Here is a 16,104-nt window from a genome sequence, read left to right on the forward strand (position 1 = left end):
ATTTTCATTCATTGTGACACTAAAGGTGATCACAGGCTACCTAGATCTCTTAAGAAATACTCACTGGTCAAAACATAGTCATGCTCAGAGGTACAGGTCTATTCCAAAGCTAGAAGGGAATGATAACTGATCACTAGTCACAGAAGGGAAGTTAAGGAATTCTAAGTTATTTAGAAAAATAAGAGAGGACAGGGCATTAGGTTGGTATCTTTCACACTTTAGGCTATGACCCATGAAATCAACTCAGAGGGAGGCATTTAAAAATATGAAACAGAACAGAAGAGTAATCAAAAATGTGCTCCATTTGGTAAGGCAAGTATTGTTTCTTAAAACTTACTTTCAGTTTAAGTATCACTTACATACACAAATACACATTTATGTATACTCTACAAATTATACACTGAGGTACAAACTGGAGTGTGATGTGAAATGCTACTTTTACTGTGGATACAGTTAGAAAAAAGCATTTGGAAAATACTGCACTAGGTGATGAAACTCCATTAGAGCTTAGGCAAATCATAGCTTTCTATATGCCTTTTGATTCATGGAGACCGATACATGGATGAAATTAATTCTGGTTACGAATTATTTCATAATAAAACGAAGGCTGCCACCCCCAATCCTCACACAGTTCTCACATGGAGAACACACTGGTGCAGGCTGTTACCACTGGTGCAGGCTGTTGCCTGGGATGGGGGGCAAGTCAAGCTACCTGGAGAGGGAAGAGAGTCACTTGCTGGCTCCGCAGCTGTGGTCATGTCCTGGGAGGGACTGTCTTTGCATTCCTGGCACTGGGAGTGCTGGTGTAAGTTCACACAGAGGGCATAGATGGCGTACTTGATGGCACAGAAGCTCTGGTAGAGTGTCAGGTTTTGACAATGGCTCAGGTGCTCAGGGACCAGGCCATCAGCTGAATCTGAATTGTAGAGAGAAACAGGGAGAACTTCAGAGCTGGTTCTTTCAGGCATGCACTGAAGCAAAAGGATGCCACCCTTCTAGGTCCCCTATGTGTTCTCACCTCTCTACTTTCTGTCAGTTTGATCTGTCATTCTTGTAGGCCTTTTCCTCTAGTAAATATCAACTTTCAGCTCTTCCCATTTCCTCCTCCCCACCAGCCTCCTTGGCCATTCATAGTAACACATATAAATTCATGACATTTAGGTTTCTTAAAATACTTGCTTTTTTCTCTTTTTAAAAGATTACAAGTTAAATGCTTAGTCTACCTAGTGTGACATTATCCAAAAGGCAGGCTGAACTTGTGTTTAGACTGAGTAATGAGTGCAAAGGGAACAAAGTTTTTTTTAAAAATTGATTTTTTTTTTTTAAACACAAGAACTGGGGTACAGGCCAGATGAGTGGGAGGGTGAGAGAATTCACCAGAGACAGAGCAGGGAACAGAACAGGCAGACGGACCAAAAACACTGCTGAGGGAGGCAGCAGACAAGTCAGGAGAGGTCTGCCATGCCATGTGGGTATCTCCCTGGCTGGCTGGGAATTGAACCCGCGCTGCAGAGGCTGTGGACAGCTTCACAGCGCTGTGCTCAACCCACTGCGCCACCAGGAGGCCCAAAAATTTGATATTTTTGAGAAAACATTGAAGCAGATATCTTGGGGCGGGCGGGGGGGGGGGGGGAACTGCTGAAATCTCTTACTTGTTTGATAATTTGTAAATCCTCAGTAAAATTTTTTTTTTGAGTATGTGAGTGTGGAAGAATGTCCACGTTGAAGAGAATAGCCACCATGACTTCCAGTTCTCTGGTGACATTCAGATTTGAGACCTCTGGCCAAGCATCTGCAATATCATCTTTTTTTTTTTTTTTTTTTTTAATTTTTCTAGAGGCATGTCTTATTTATTTATTTATTTATTATTTGTTTGTTTGGTTTATACATGCACTGGGTACAGTCAGAAGCGTGGGAGGGTGAGAGAATTCACCAGAGCCAGAGCGGGGAGCAGAGCAGGCAGAAGGACCGAAGTACACTGCTGAGGGGAGCAGCGGGCGGCAGGAGAGGTCTGCACGCCATGTGGGACCCTCCTCCGATGGCCGGGGAGCAGCCGGGGATCGAACCGGCTGCAGAGGCTGCAGGCAGCTTCGCAACCCAGCGCTCAACCGCTGCGCCACCGGGGAGGCCCTGCAATATCATCTTGTTGAAGCATTCAGTGCACCCCTGGGGCTGCAGCTTTCTATAAGTCTATGTGACTGAGGCAAGAAAGAAGGCACACACAGATTTCTACAAAAATGATTCCATGAAAGAAACTGAGTTGACAAGGAAGACCGGTATTTTTTAGAGTGCCAAGTGATCTTGAAACTATTTCTTTGGCTTGATGCTCCTGCAAGTTTGTCTTTGCCTTGTGCTCCTGAACTATGAAACATGACTATCTGGGCTGAGGAAAAGTCTCTCTTGATAAATAAACAAATACTGTGAAAAAAAATCTTTTGAATTTGTAGAGGAAGGAGAAGCCTCATAATCTTTAAGGGTCTCTAAACATCTTAATCTGACTAATTCTTTCCACAGCAAAAGTACAACCTGCTCAAAGAAAAAGCATGAAACATAGAAAGAAAAAAGAACAAAAAAGTCACACATAATCCTACCAGCTAAACACAACCTATTACATTCTGGTTTAATCCCTTTGATAGTTTTGTGTATATGTGTGCATGTGTGTGTGTGTGTGTGTGTGTGAAGTGAGTGTAACAATATTTTATATACTATTTTTAATTTTCCTACTTATTAATATCGAGTACAGAGTAGTAAGCATGTGAATATGTCTCCCTATAAATTTCCAACAACTGCTTATATAGTTCTACCGAAAGAATCCTTTACTTTGGCAAATTCCTTGATTACTATTTTTACTTCTAGGAAGTTTACTTTCACAAAGAATTTGCATAAATCCTGCCGGTGATAATGCTGTGACTTCAGAGGGCAGTTCTTAATTCTGTTTCCTTGGCGTGAGGGTATACTAGTAGTTTCTGAACTGCTTCCAAAGGACAGAGGTTGCTGTGGGACTGTTCTCATAGGATTCCTGATGCCTCACCAAGAAAGTGGAGGAAATGTCCTTTTATCCATCATCTGTTTGTGACAAACAGCACTGTTTATAGGGCACCTGCTGAGACACCCATCTTGATAGATCCCAGCAGTTACATCTAGTACAATCTAGTGCTGGAAGAAACATGTTCAAGATAGTCCTGGAAGGGAACCTCATCCAAGTCATTCCATCACCCACTCACCATTCTCTTGCTGTGTGTCCTTGGCTGGCACCTTTTGTAAGAGCTTGAGGACATCTTCCTCCCTGAGTGCTGGAAGGTTTGTAAGGTGATGGAGAGAGTAGAGCACTGAGTGGCTGTCTCCACCATGTAAGTGACACAAAAGATCTCTCTTTGGTATGGGGTTGCTGAAAGGGAAAGTTGGGAGACTGAAAGGGGATGTAGTTTATATAATTGAGCTAAGCAAGACCAATTTCAATTTCCTCTTATTCTTTCTGATGTAACTCACCCTGTGTTACACAGATGGTAAATGTGACCCACATTCTTAGGCGTGTGTTATCTTGGATCACCCTTTATACAACAACTCATTGAACTGTGTATGAGGTTTTCCTGATAACTTAGCCCTAGATCTTCCCTGAATCTGGGTTCCTATTTTGCTCCTCACCCACTTTACCAACACTTCCTGAAGTAGAATAGGCAGAAGGTTTCACATCAGAGGTTTCACTTCCCCAACACTAAATTTCAGTTGGTCTGAGATAGAGAAGAACATGTATTTTATGCTTGGGAAAGTAGTACATCCACCCACTCAGCTCTACTTGTCTAGAAAGAACCTAGAAAGGGTCTTCTTGGTCCTCAGATCTAGAAAGGGGTTGGAGATTAAGCTTCTGAATGCCTGTATTCTTCCCAGCTTGGAACTGCCACAAAATTTGCTGCTTCTCATGAGTTAGGGCTCCTTGAAAATTCTCCTTCTGCCTATTCTACTTCAGGAAGTGTTGGTAAAGTGGGAGAGGAGCAAAATAGGAACCCAGATTCAGGGAAGATCTAGGGCTAAGTTATCAGGAAAACCTCATACACAGTTCAATGAGTTGTTGAATAAAGGGTGATCTAAGATAACATACAGCTAAGAATGTGGGTCACATTTACCATCTGTGTAACTTGGGGTGAGTTATTTAACAGCTTTGGACTTCCGCTGCCCCAACTTTAAAATAAGGATAATACTGGTATCTACCCTGAAGGAGTATAGTGAGGCTTAAGTGAAATGGTCCTCACAATAGGCTTAGTGCAATGCTTGGTCTATAGTAATTGCTCAGGAAAAGTGAGCTATTTTTCTTTTTATCATTGCACCCTTAAATTATCCTCTAGTTATGACTGTATGGCTATAGTGAACATAATCATGGTATATATTTCTTTCCTGGTTTAACAGCTGGACCAATTATTGGTTGTTGCTCAACACTGTCAACTCAAAACATTTACATGGAAGAAGACTTAAAATAGCGGCTCCCGCACAACACGCTGTCCCGTGTGCCCCAGGGTAGGAAGGGGGCTGGTTGCACAGGATCGTACCTGTTCTGTTGGACACACCACTCCAGGACCTCCAGGTGTGCCAACAACCCATCACAGGCATCCCTGAGGAGCTTATCGCAGCCTGGGTCCTGTATTGATATGGGAGAAGAAAAAGATGCTGACTGAGGCACCTGGGGTCAGACACTGTGACCAATTTCAGGACTCTGCATTGTGTCTCAGCCCAGGGCCCCAAATCCTGAGGCTGGTTACTTCTGGAGTAGTTTGGGCTGCAAAGAGAGAGTTACCTGTGTCCTGTGGAGTGTCTGGAGCAGCCTCTTGGCTGAATCTAGGCTCTGGCAGTGTGTCCAGCCCAGGAGCACAAGAAGGCGCCTGAGAGGCTTGAATTCTCTGTCGAGCAGACGGCCAAGACTTGGGAAGTCTTCCTCTTTCAACAGTGTTAGAGCTGTTACCTGTAAGTCAAAGGAGGCAGGTTAAGCAATTATGTGTGGACTAGGAATGAATCCAGTTTGCTGTTCATTAGGGTAAGAAGCCTTTGAGTATAGCAGGGAGATTTCTGACAATGATAGAAGTGACAAGTTGAGTAAAAAATGTTCACCAAAACCCTAGACTACAAGCTCTTTGAAGGCAGGGGCCAGCTCCTAACAGAGTAATTGACACAGAGAATGAATTTAACTAATGTCTGTTGACTTAAACCTCAGTTGCAATCTGGAAGGAAGGTTAGAGTAATTCAATGTCCCTGTCAGCCAGGCAACACAGCTGCCACTGTCTTTGCTTTCCCTTCCCCTCCAGAAAGCTTATACACATGCAACATTTTAGTTCATGCCAAAGGGCCAATCTAAAAGGACTGCAGTTCTGATGATGAATGATACTGGGCCTCAGAGTCTTCTTTCCCCTGGGAAGAAGGATAGACAGATGCAAATGACTCACTATTAATTAGACAGCTTTGTGTAGGATAAATGAGTGGGAGAGAAATGAGGAAAGAAAAGGCATGGAGAGACTGCATAGGTACTTCCTTGTTGGAGAATAATAAAGTTTGACTTACTAGGATCTGCTCAAGGAAGTGCTTGTTGTTGCCCAGGCAGTAGAAATAGGCCGATTTCCAAGCCTGGGCTGGGTCAGGATTAGAGAACAGGGTTAGCATTGCCCGTTCAGGATCAAGATGATCCGGTGAGACTGAAAATCAAACCAGACAGGGTTACTGGGAAGGCAGCAGTGCTTCTTTCCTAAGCTAAAGCTCATTTGAAATATCAGCTGGTGTGTACATTCTTATAAACTTAAACCAGGCAGTGTATACTTCTGTCTTAAAGATTCTTTTCTTTTTTTTAAAAAAAATATTTATTTATGATTATAAGAACTAGGGTACAGGCAGAGGTGTAGGAGGTGAGAGGATTCACCAGAGGCAGAGTGGGGAACAGAACAGGCAGATAGACCGAAGTACACTGCTGAGGGGAGCAGTAGGTGAGTCAGGAGAGGTCTGCCGCACCATGTGGGTAGCTTCCTGGCTGGGGATCAAACTCGTGCTGCAGTGGCTGCAGACAGCATCACAGCGCTGCGCTCAACCCCTTGCGCCACCAGGGGGGCCCAAGATTCTTTACTTTTCTCTGTAGCTTGTGAAAAGCCCTTTTTGACAATTGCTATTACTTTATTATTTTTTCTCCATCATTCCACCTCAAGATAAAATCTGTGCTTTTACAAAAAAAAAACATCTTTTACCCATTTTTGCTCAGCTTTTCCCATTACATTTCCTGAGCACAAGGAAGGCTCAGACTAGAGGAACTTCAGAGAGGCTGGGGACAGTGGAATTACCAACATATATGCAGAAGCAGCAAGGTAACACACCATTTCCTGTGGGAGGATCCTTCGGTGACTTTTCAGTGGTCTTTTCTGCATAGGTGTGGCCATATAGGGAGAGCAGGCCCCCACCAGCCCGGTGTAGCAGGCAGCCCAGTAGGCGCTCCTCTTGCAGGGGACTCCCCTCAGCACTGCAGGCCTCCAGTAGTTCCTCACACAGTAGGCGCAGCTCAAGCCCGACAGGCTCAGCAGGGCAATGCAAAGTCCGCAGGGCTCCATATATGGCATCCACTGCACCAGGGGGCCCAGGTGCAGGGCCCTGCAAAGCTCTCAGGGCCTTTCGAGTAAGGTCCACCAGTGCCTTCTGCAGAGGCCAGCCACACAGGCCAGTATCTTCATATCCCCGAAGCAGGAGTTCCAGCAGGGCATGTGCTGGCTGGGGAGACTGTCTCAGAAGATCCCAGAGCGCAGAGATGGCTTCTGAGCTGAGCTGAGGGGTCCAGCTCTCCCGCTTGCGATTTCCATCTACCAGAGGGCTTACCATGTCTTGTGCTAAGACCTCATATAGCTCCTAAATAAGAGGATGAGGAGAGGGAAGGGTGGTGAGCATTCGAGAATGTTATCACTTGTATGCTCTGAAGTTTTCTTCTTTGTAGTATATAGATGTGTGTGTGTGTATGTGTGAGAAAATGAAACAGTAGCAGGAGCAAACACCTCTGCAGTGGTTACTATGTGCCAGGTCTTTTACACAGAAAATCTAAATTAATCTTTACAACATTAAGATTTAAACACTGCTATTCCCTCCTTTTAAAAATGAGGAGACAAGGGCAAAGAGAGATGAACTCAATTGCCCAAGACATCCATGCTCAAACTAGTTTCCCCCTCTCCCAACTGCCTCCAAAATGTATAGGGTCAATCTACATCAGAGACCATAAACTCGTAGAGCAAGCATAACAAACGGCATAAATATTACAACCACGGAGGCATTTAAATTCAATTTTCAAAAACAATTACCAGGTTTTAATCCTTGATTTATATTTTTCAAGCCAGGCTTAAAAGGATAGCCCATTCCTCATCCTTCTATACAGTCTTCTCCAACACCTACAACTCTTACAACTTTCCCTCTTTATTAGGCTTTCAGTGTATTTAAATAAGCCTCATGGGTTAGTACATAATTGTCTCATGTGTATTAGTTTTTTTTTTAAATTTTTATTTTATATAATTCTTACATCATTTTTCATCTTTGTACAATGTATGCATTTTCATTTTGGTTATATTCCGCATACAATTGCATCCCCCCTTATTTTGACTCTAGTTCTTCCTCTCCCTGCTCCTCCCTAATCCCCCCCACCATAGTGTGTCTCTGGTTTATAGTTGCTTGTTGATCTTGATTATTACTTTGCATTGATTAGTCTTTTTCCTGGTCTCTTATTTAGGTTTTCTAAATTCCTGCTATGAGTGAGACCATCCGGTATTTTTCTTTTTCTTTCTGACTTATTTCACTGAGTATGATCCCTTCTAGCTCCATCCATGTTGCTGCAAACTGCATGTGTTTATTTCTTTTTTTTTGATTGCTAAGTAATATTCCATTGTGTATATGTACCACATCTTCTTGATCCAGTCATCTATTTTTGGGCATTTGGGTTGTTTTCATATCTTAGCTATTGTAAATAGTGCTGCTATAAACATAGGTATGCAGGTGTCCTTTGGAATTACTATTTCTGCGTCATTTGGGTAGATACCTAGGAGTGGAATTGCTGGTTCATATGGAAGCTCTATGTTTAGTAGGTCAAGAAATCTCCATCATGTGTATTAGTTCTTGCTCTACAACTAGTCTGTAAGCTTTTAAAGGCAAGAAACTATAGCCTAGAATTTGTTTGCAGGGTGCGGGGAGAGGGATGTAAGTTGTTCCCACATCTTAATAACATGCCTATGGATAGTGCTCAGAGATGCTTGATCATTAGCTGCCTCTAAGGTGGTCATAGGATTTTCAGTCTTTGACCTATGACAAGTTGAAGTCCTTCCTTAATTCACAATATAAATGTGTCTTTAATTAACTGGTCATCGGGTCATGAAGAAAGTAAGTATTGGGCCTCAGGGCATACCTCAGAAGCTTCAAAATATAGTTAATATGTAGTTTAAATCTGCTCCCATAAGGTGGCTTCGAGGACTCACTATAACACATTCATTGCAGCTGTTATAGAAGTACTCAGCAAATACTAGTTCCTGGTTCCCTTGACATTGCCTTTACAAGAACAACTGTCCAGAAAATAACAAATACTGGTGAAAAAGGGCAAACACTTAGTTCATATATATTCTTTTTACCTGAAATGTGAAAAATACATTTAATTCACAGCTGCAGGTTGGGGACCTGTTTTTGCTGGATCCCTGGAAGATGAGATTGTTGAGTGACTAACTCTGGGAAGATGGATCCACGCCCTCTCTTACCTTGAGGATGTCCTCTGGAATATCACCGTGTAGATCTTCTGACAATAAAAGAAACTCAAGTCTTTTCCGGAAAACAGCTGGGAGGGACTTCTAGAAGAATTGTAAGAAGGAAGCATAGAGTTTAAGCATATGTTTTAAGTTAACAACTAAGTAGTTTTTTCCAGTTAGTCTTATTTCTGCTGTTTCTCTAATATAAAGTACTTTTAATGACTAAATTCCTGTACATGTTTTCAGATACCTTTTTTTATAAACAAAAACAGCTAAACTTGACATATACCTCCTCCCCCTCCACTCTCTTTAAATACTACACTTAAATCCCACACTCATCAGCCTTTAAAACCAGGGTTTGCTCATATCATGTATCTCTTTCTTTACCTAAGAATACAGTGTCCAAAATACCCAGTTATCATTAAGGGTATGGCTTACATGGTTCGTTTGGGGTTAAACCCCTGTTTTTGGTATTCATTATCATTTGGAAAATAAAAGTAAAGAGGAAGGGATCTAATGCTTATTAAACATTTGATGCACCAGGAGATTGTTGCCATATTTTCAGATATTTAAAAAAATATCATTTAATCTCTAAATCAAACAAAACTGTGGCATAAGTGTATATTTTGAAAAATAATTTTTTTTTAAACCTAAGGTTTTATTTTTTATTTATTTATTTTTAAAGATTTATTTATTTATTTATACAAGCACTGGGTACAGTCAGAAGCACGGGAGGGTGAGAGAATTCACCAGAGCCAGAGCGGGGAGCAGAGCAGGCAGAAGGACCGAAGTACACTGCTGAGGGGAGCAGCGGGTGGCAGGAGATGTCTGTGCGCCATGTGGGACCCTCGCCCGGCGGCCGGGGATCGAACCGGTGCTGCAGAGGCTGCAGGCAGCTTCGCAGCCCAGCGCTCAACTGCTGCGCCACCGGGGAGGCCCTGAAAAATAATTTTTACTAAAGATGAGATGGTTAGGAAATATTTTTCAATTATGTCAAGCATGAGAAGGAAAAAGCGATCACAATATTTGCTTTGAGGCATGTTACCAGAGAAGACCTATATATAAAGGAAGAGAACACTTTTGATTCTTCCTATATCTACTTGTTTCACACAAACTTCCCTTCACCTGATCCTTAAAACTAAAACTACAGTCTACCTTTCTCCAGACACAAATACAAATAAGATTAAATCCTGGGACTAATCCTGACAAACACTGCTTTAAATCAGAGATACAACTGTACATTCCGTAGCTGGTAAAAGCTTTCAGAAGCTGGGTTTTATTGAAAGGTTACTGACTCAAAGAAAGAAGCAACTGTATGATTGTGTGTGTGTGAGGGGTGGAGGTTAGAACACAAGGTCACACTTTATTCATGTGCCATTCATCACATTAGAGGTTAGCATGACCTAGCCTGTCCAACATTTTATTTCTTCTTACCACACCCTCCCCTAATCTGAATGTTTGTGTAATACTAGAGGATGGAAATTGGTGGGGAAAATTCATGCTGACAAGGTGAAGGATAGCTCCTGTTGAGGACTAGAAGGAATAATAAGTTGTCAGTCAGCAGGACCTTAATAAAAATACAAAGTCTTCATAAGATTTTAGGACTTTAAGGCCTCCCTGGTGGTGCAAGGGGTGAAGACACAACCTACGAAGGTTTCGGCAGCCACTGTAACAGGAGTTCGATCCTGGACCAGGGAGGTGACCCACATGGTCAGCAGACCTCTCCTGTCTTGCCCGCTGCTCCCTTCAGCAGTGTATTTCAGTCAATCTAGCTGTTCTGTTCCCTACTGTCTCTGGTGAATCTTTTAACCCCCCCACACCTCTGGCCTGTACCCCAGTTCTTGTATGCATAAATAAAATCTTAAAAAAAGAAGATTTTTAGGGCTTCAGAAGTTGAAAGACTACTTAGCATATATATATTTCACTGTTGAAATTATTTTATGCATGATCATAAATGACTAACATTCCTAAAACTGGCTTAAGTTTGCTTAATGTTTCTAGGCACAGGTTTTTTTTTCTTTTCTTTTTTTTCTTTCTTTCTTTTTTTTTTTTTTTTTGGTGGGACCCTTGCCCGTGGCTGGGGATTGAACTGGTGCTGCAGAGGCTGTGGGCAGCCTCGCAACCCAGCGCTCAACCACTGTGCCACCAGGGGAGGCTCTCTCTCTCTCTCTTTTTTTTTTAAGCATAGATTTTCTTACTGTAAAAGTAAGGCATGTTCAATGAGAATAATTAGAATATATAAACAGGCAAACAACATACACACACACACACAAATCTTCCCATTCAAAGAGAGCTACTATTAATACTGTGTTCTAACTTGAGGTGAGAAATCCTATACTGTCATTAACAGGGATGTAAAACAATGGTACTTCATTAAAATTAAAAAATAAAAAAAAAAATACTGTAGTGAAAGGGCATTTAGATAGCTTTCTATGCATGCATCTAGGCATTATATACCAAATGTACTGTTCTCTAAACTGTTTTTTCCCTTTCACATAGCAGGGTGTGAATATCCTTTCATGTCACTGAAAATTCATTTACCAAGTAATTTAATAGTGGCATGGTATTTTACACATAGATATACTTCATTTATTAACCTGTCCTCTGTTGTGGACATGGGAGTTGTTCCCAGTTTTCCTCTGCTAGAAGCAGCAAGGCAGTGAGTATCTCTGCAGTAAGATATCTGTATAAGTAATTACACATGTAGACACAAGTCACTGCGGATAAAGAGGCAGAAGGCAAACACGGATGAAGGGAAAATGGGATCATTGTTTAATATAATATTTAAAAAGGAAGGGTTTGGCAGAAAGTGGGAAAGGATAGGTAGTCAGCAAGTCTCTAGAAGATAAGCCTTCTCCAGGGTAATGACGGGCCTTGCAGTACTGCTCTAAGGACACACTGGAAAATCTTGGTCCTTGTGTGAAGTTCTAAAATTCTTCCAGGCCCTTGTTTAAAGTTTAAAACATTTCCACAACTATTTAAATAACCAAGGTACTGGAGCTTTAAATGATCTTTGATGTTGGGAAAAACAAGAGCAACTCCTAGTTTGTGCTAAGTAGCCAGGGAAATAAATTCCACCACATGATCTGGTTGAGCAACTGTCCAGAAAATAAGCAAGCAAGTAACCAACCATGATGTAAGCAAATATCTTCTACTGAGAGGAAAGTTCATCTTGTTTGACAAATTCCATGTTTGTACTGGAAAGATTTAGTAACAACAGGGCATTTTTTTCTTTTTCTCTTTGGAGATAGTATTGGATAGTTTAGCTCAAGTTTTAGCTTTTAGATATGAAACCATAGTCAATTGTTAAAAACCTGAGGCAGATTATTTTTCAACTTTTTTTTCTTTATCTTTTTCTTCACTCTCCTCAGTTTTTTTTCCCTTTTCATTTCTCTTTGCTGGACAATTTGACAAAATCCTGGATGAGATACATTTAGATGAGTAATTTGTTACTTTTCAACAACTTCGTGAAGTTTCAGGCAAAATCAAGGGAGTAAAGAAGAAAGTCAGACTAAATTACAGACACTTATGAAATAAGATTTGTGTTTCTTACTTTTAAGTTCAAGTAGGCTAAAAAATACTGTTGAGGGCCTCCCCTGGTGGCGCAGCGGTTGAGCGCTAGGCTACGAAGCTGCCCATAGCCGCTGCAGCACCGGTTGGATCTCCGGCCACTGGCAAGGGTCCCACGTGGCGTGCAGACCTCTCCTGCAGCGCCCACTCTCCCCTCAGCAATGGGGCCAGTCTGCCTGTTCTGATCCCTGCTCTGGCTCTGGTGAATTCTCTCACCCTCCTGCGCTTCTGACTGTACCCAGTGCTTGTATAAATAAATAAATAAATAACTCTTTAAAAAAAAAAATACTGTTGAGTTGTATAAAGCAGAAGATAGTAATAAAGTCAGAAAATCTCAGTTCTAGCCTGATATGGTATTCTATCCAATAAATGTTAGTGAATTAATGAAAGAACTTAGGTGAAAAGACAGCAATAAAAACTTAAGCTATTCTCACTGTCAATAGTGAAAGAGGAATATGACAAACCTCATCACCATAAAGGAAGTAACATACAGAAGGAAAATCTCACAATTACTTATATATTCTTCTCAGTTCTAGGCTTAGGAGAAAAATCTGAACCATAAACCTTCTTACCTTTCCCTGTGCCAACCATTTTTCCAGTACAAGAAGCCATACCCAGGCTATTCTTTGAGGGTTAATGTCCTGTCCACATCTGAAAAATGTGAAGAAGAAGAGTTCTTAAAAACAAAAAAAAGAGTTTCTATTGACCTTTTCTCTTTTATGAGCCAAGATTTAGACTTTACTACTGAGTCTGTTTTAAACTTCAACAGCAAGACATTGTTCTAATTGGAAATTTTTAAATATATATGACAGATCAATAACCAGAACAGACTAACAGCTTTCATTGAAAAAAAGGAAACAAGGACCTCCCTGGTGGTTTAAGGTGTTATGCCTCAGCACCATCACCACTATGGCCTGTGTGCAATCCCCAGCCTGGTAGCTAAATCTAGTGGAGCAGTAAATCCACCTGTTCTGCTCCCCACTCTGTCTCTGTTGAATCCTCTCATCTCTGCAGCTCTGGTGTACAACTCAGTTCTTCTACACTAATTAAATAAATAGAATCAAACTAAAAAAAAACCAACCCCTATTTGTTTAAAAAAGAAAGGAAAAAAGTCTCAATTTTACTTCCATCTTCCTAACTAGACTTTATGATTTTTAAACAAAAAATTACATTGAAACCATAATAGCTACAGCTACCTAAGGTATATTCTTGAACATAGAAACTGAAACAAGTAGTCTGAAAGAAAGAAAAGGAACTTCATAAAAATTTATTTTTAACTGTATACTAAAACAGTCATAGGAACATATAAACCCTTCTTTGAAGTTACTTATTTTCATTTTATTTTTCTCCCATCCCCTATTTACTTTTAGACAGTAACTCTCTAGAAGCCACATATATGGGAAAAAAAATAAAGGAAGAAAAGAATAACTGAGGTCTCCACTCTATATGTGCTAATATGGTACTTAAACTGTATTTCATAAATGACAAAATAAGTAGGGAGCTTAGCAGTATCTTTAACTCCTATGCCATAACTATTAACAGCACTACAAGGAAGAACTCACTACAAATTGACATAGACAACAGTGGTTGCCAGCAGACAAGGAGGGGTCAAAGTAAAAGAGGTAGGAGGAGAGAATGAGGGAATTTTGTGGTGATGGAAGTCAATATCTTGATTACAGTGGTAGTTACATGAATCTATACATGGATAAAATTGCATATTACTACAAATACAAAAATGAACGCAGCTTTAAAAACTGGTAAAAATGGAATAAAGTCTGAAGTCTCCTTAACAGTAATGTACCATTGTCAATATCCTGGTTTTAGTATTATGGCTATATGAGATGTCACTATTGGGGGAAAGAGTATTCTTTGCATCATTTTTGCACTTCTTGTTAGTCTGTAATTGTTTCAAAATAAAAAGTTTTAAGTGAATTCACTTCCTTCAGTCCTCTGTTACACCTGTAGCCATATTTTCAATTACATAAGAAAAGAGCAGGGTTAACTTTTTTGAATGCAAAGAAAAAGTTTTTCAATGTAGTTCTCACTATCTAATGATAATAAACAAAAAATGGTTTCAGGCACAGTTTGTTGACCATACTCAAATGCAGTTGCAGATGTTAATTCAAAGTCAGTATTAATTAATAGGAATATACTATAGAGGTATATTTTGAGGGGAAGTGAAATACACTGGGCTTTTATTAATTCTTCAGAGGGTAGTTGACTGAGGAGCAATGTCCAGGGCCCAGCTATTGAACGTTGTTGCTTCCCTCCTGTGACTGTCAGGCGGGAAGAGAGATCCCTTACCTCAGTTGATTTGGACACACCACCAGCGCCTGCAGTATTTCTTCCACTTTCTCTGGGATATCCCCCTTTGCCTCCTGTAGCTGAGGAACACATGCCTGTGCCAGCTCCCATTCTCCTCTCTGAAGGCACTCACAGAAAAATCCAAACAGATGCTTCTCTGAAGCAGTTTCCTCTCTTCCAAATGGATGATGCATTTTCCCAGCACACAGTGCAGGGTGATAAAAAGAGATGAATTACGCAGAACACATTCTCAGTTTTCTCATTTGTGGAGTACCTCCTAGAAATACAAAGCAGCGTGAGAAAAACCCCCGGAAAGAATCATTTTTACACAAATTAGCAACTACTGGCGAGACTGGGAAGGGGGATTTGCTTTCCTAATTATCGTATTAAGTTTGATTTGACATGCTAGTATCTCTTTTTGAGAAATTCCACCTTTCAAGGGGTGGATCTCACTCAGCGCGTCCAATATTTAATTGATACTAATTGTCGTATCAGCCCCGGGACGCAGATCCAAAAACTACACGTGCGTATCCTTCCTGAACTTTGAGCCTCGTCCGGCTCCAAATCCCCAGGTGGTCGCTTCTCAACGATGAGAAATTCAGCAGGAACCTCCCTAGTTTGAGCCTTCTCTTAAGGCAGAGGACTGAAGATCAGGAGACGAATTTGTATCAGTACTGGAGCTCAGTGGGGGTCGGTGCGCAGGGACTGTCAGTACAGGGGTCGTGGAGAGCGCCCCCGCCTTCTCTAGGGTGCTTTACACTCACCTGCTCCCGGCGCCCAAAGCAACAGAGCTCCCAGCGCAGCCATGTTTCAGCCGGTCAGGTGACACGCACATTGGGAGGATGCGGGGGCGGAGGGAGTGACGACTGAGAGCCGCTGCTCCTATTGGTTCAATGGAGGGACAATGCAAATACGGCGCCATATTTGTTTGGGTCACGTGACGCCCCGCTGTAGTTTGGAGGATGCTAGTAAGATTAGAGGGAGTAAATCAGCGCGACCTGGCTAAGGACCATCCCTCTCAGCATGACAGAGCCTCTATTCACCACCTTCCGCTCTCCGTTAGGCGGAGCAGGTGGCAGGAATAGCTGTGTCTCTTTGTTTTTTTTTTTTTCTTCTGTTCTCTCTCCCCTAGCGTCTGAAGTCAAGGTTTACCGAGAGCTAACTAGTGAGAGTTACCAGTTGACAGGCACCAGAGCAAGAATACTTGATCCTCCATTATTACTCTATCCACTTAGCCTCTCTAATAATTCCGGAATCCTAAATTCTGAATTCCCATTTTCTTTTGCTTAACTCTATTATGTATTTGCTCATTTTCTCAACAACTGTTCATTGAAAGGTGTGTTAGGTCCTCCTTAGACATGGAAAAAGATCCAGTCCCCATCCTTACGTAGCTCAGTTTAGTGAGGGGTGCAGGCCAATGATTAGTATTCCGTGGGCTGAATTCTAAAATTGAGGTGTTCACAGGGGAGATGAGAGCAAAGAATAAACAAAGGCTTTT

The 16,104-nt window shown here is 41.4% G+C and overlaps 1 protein-coding gene across 1 annotated transcript in view; it reads right to left on the reverse strand.

The window, feature by feature from the left end:
- Positions 1–15,422, reverse strand: part of ZFYVE26 (zinc finger FYVE-type containing 26) — a 60,727-nt gene extending 45,305 nt beyond the window's left edge. Inside the window, exons 1-10 of the mRNA XM_037503552.1 lie at positions 15,371–15,422; positions 14,607–14,883; positions 12,875–12,953; positions 8,745–8,834; positions 6,345–6,867; positions 5,548–5,678; positions 4,790–4,954; positions 4,545–4,633; positions 3,225–3,388; positions 713–916 (exon numbers count right to left, since the gene is read on the reverse strand). Coding sequence (XP_037359449.1) covers positions 713–916; positions 3,225–3,388; positions 4,545–4,633; positions 4,790–4,954; positions 5,548–5,678; positions 6,345–6,867; positions 8,745–8,834; positions 12,875–12,953; positions 14,607–14,800 — 1,639 coding nt within the window. The 5' untranslated portion in view covers positions 14,801–14,883; positions 15,371–15,422. The remainder of the gene's footprint in view (positions 1–712; positions 917–3,224; positions 3,389–4,544; positions 4,634–4,789; positions 4,955–5,547; positions 5,679–6,344; positions 6,868–8,744; positions 8,835–12,874; positions 12,954–14,606; positions 14,884–15,370) is intronic.
- Between the last annotated feature and the right edge of the window lie 682 nt (positions 15,423–16,104).

The sequence above is a fragment of the Talpa occidentalis genome, unplaced genomic scaffold (assembly GCF_014898055.3).
Source record: "Talpa occidentalis isolate TD23 unplaced genomic scaffold, MPIMG_talOcc4v2.1 talOcc4.11, whole genome shotgun sequence".
Taxonomy (NCBI): Eukaryota; Metazoa; Chordata; class Mammalia; order Eulipotyphla; family Talpidae; genus Talpa; species Talpa occidentalis.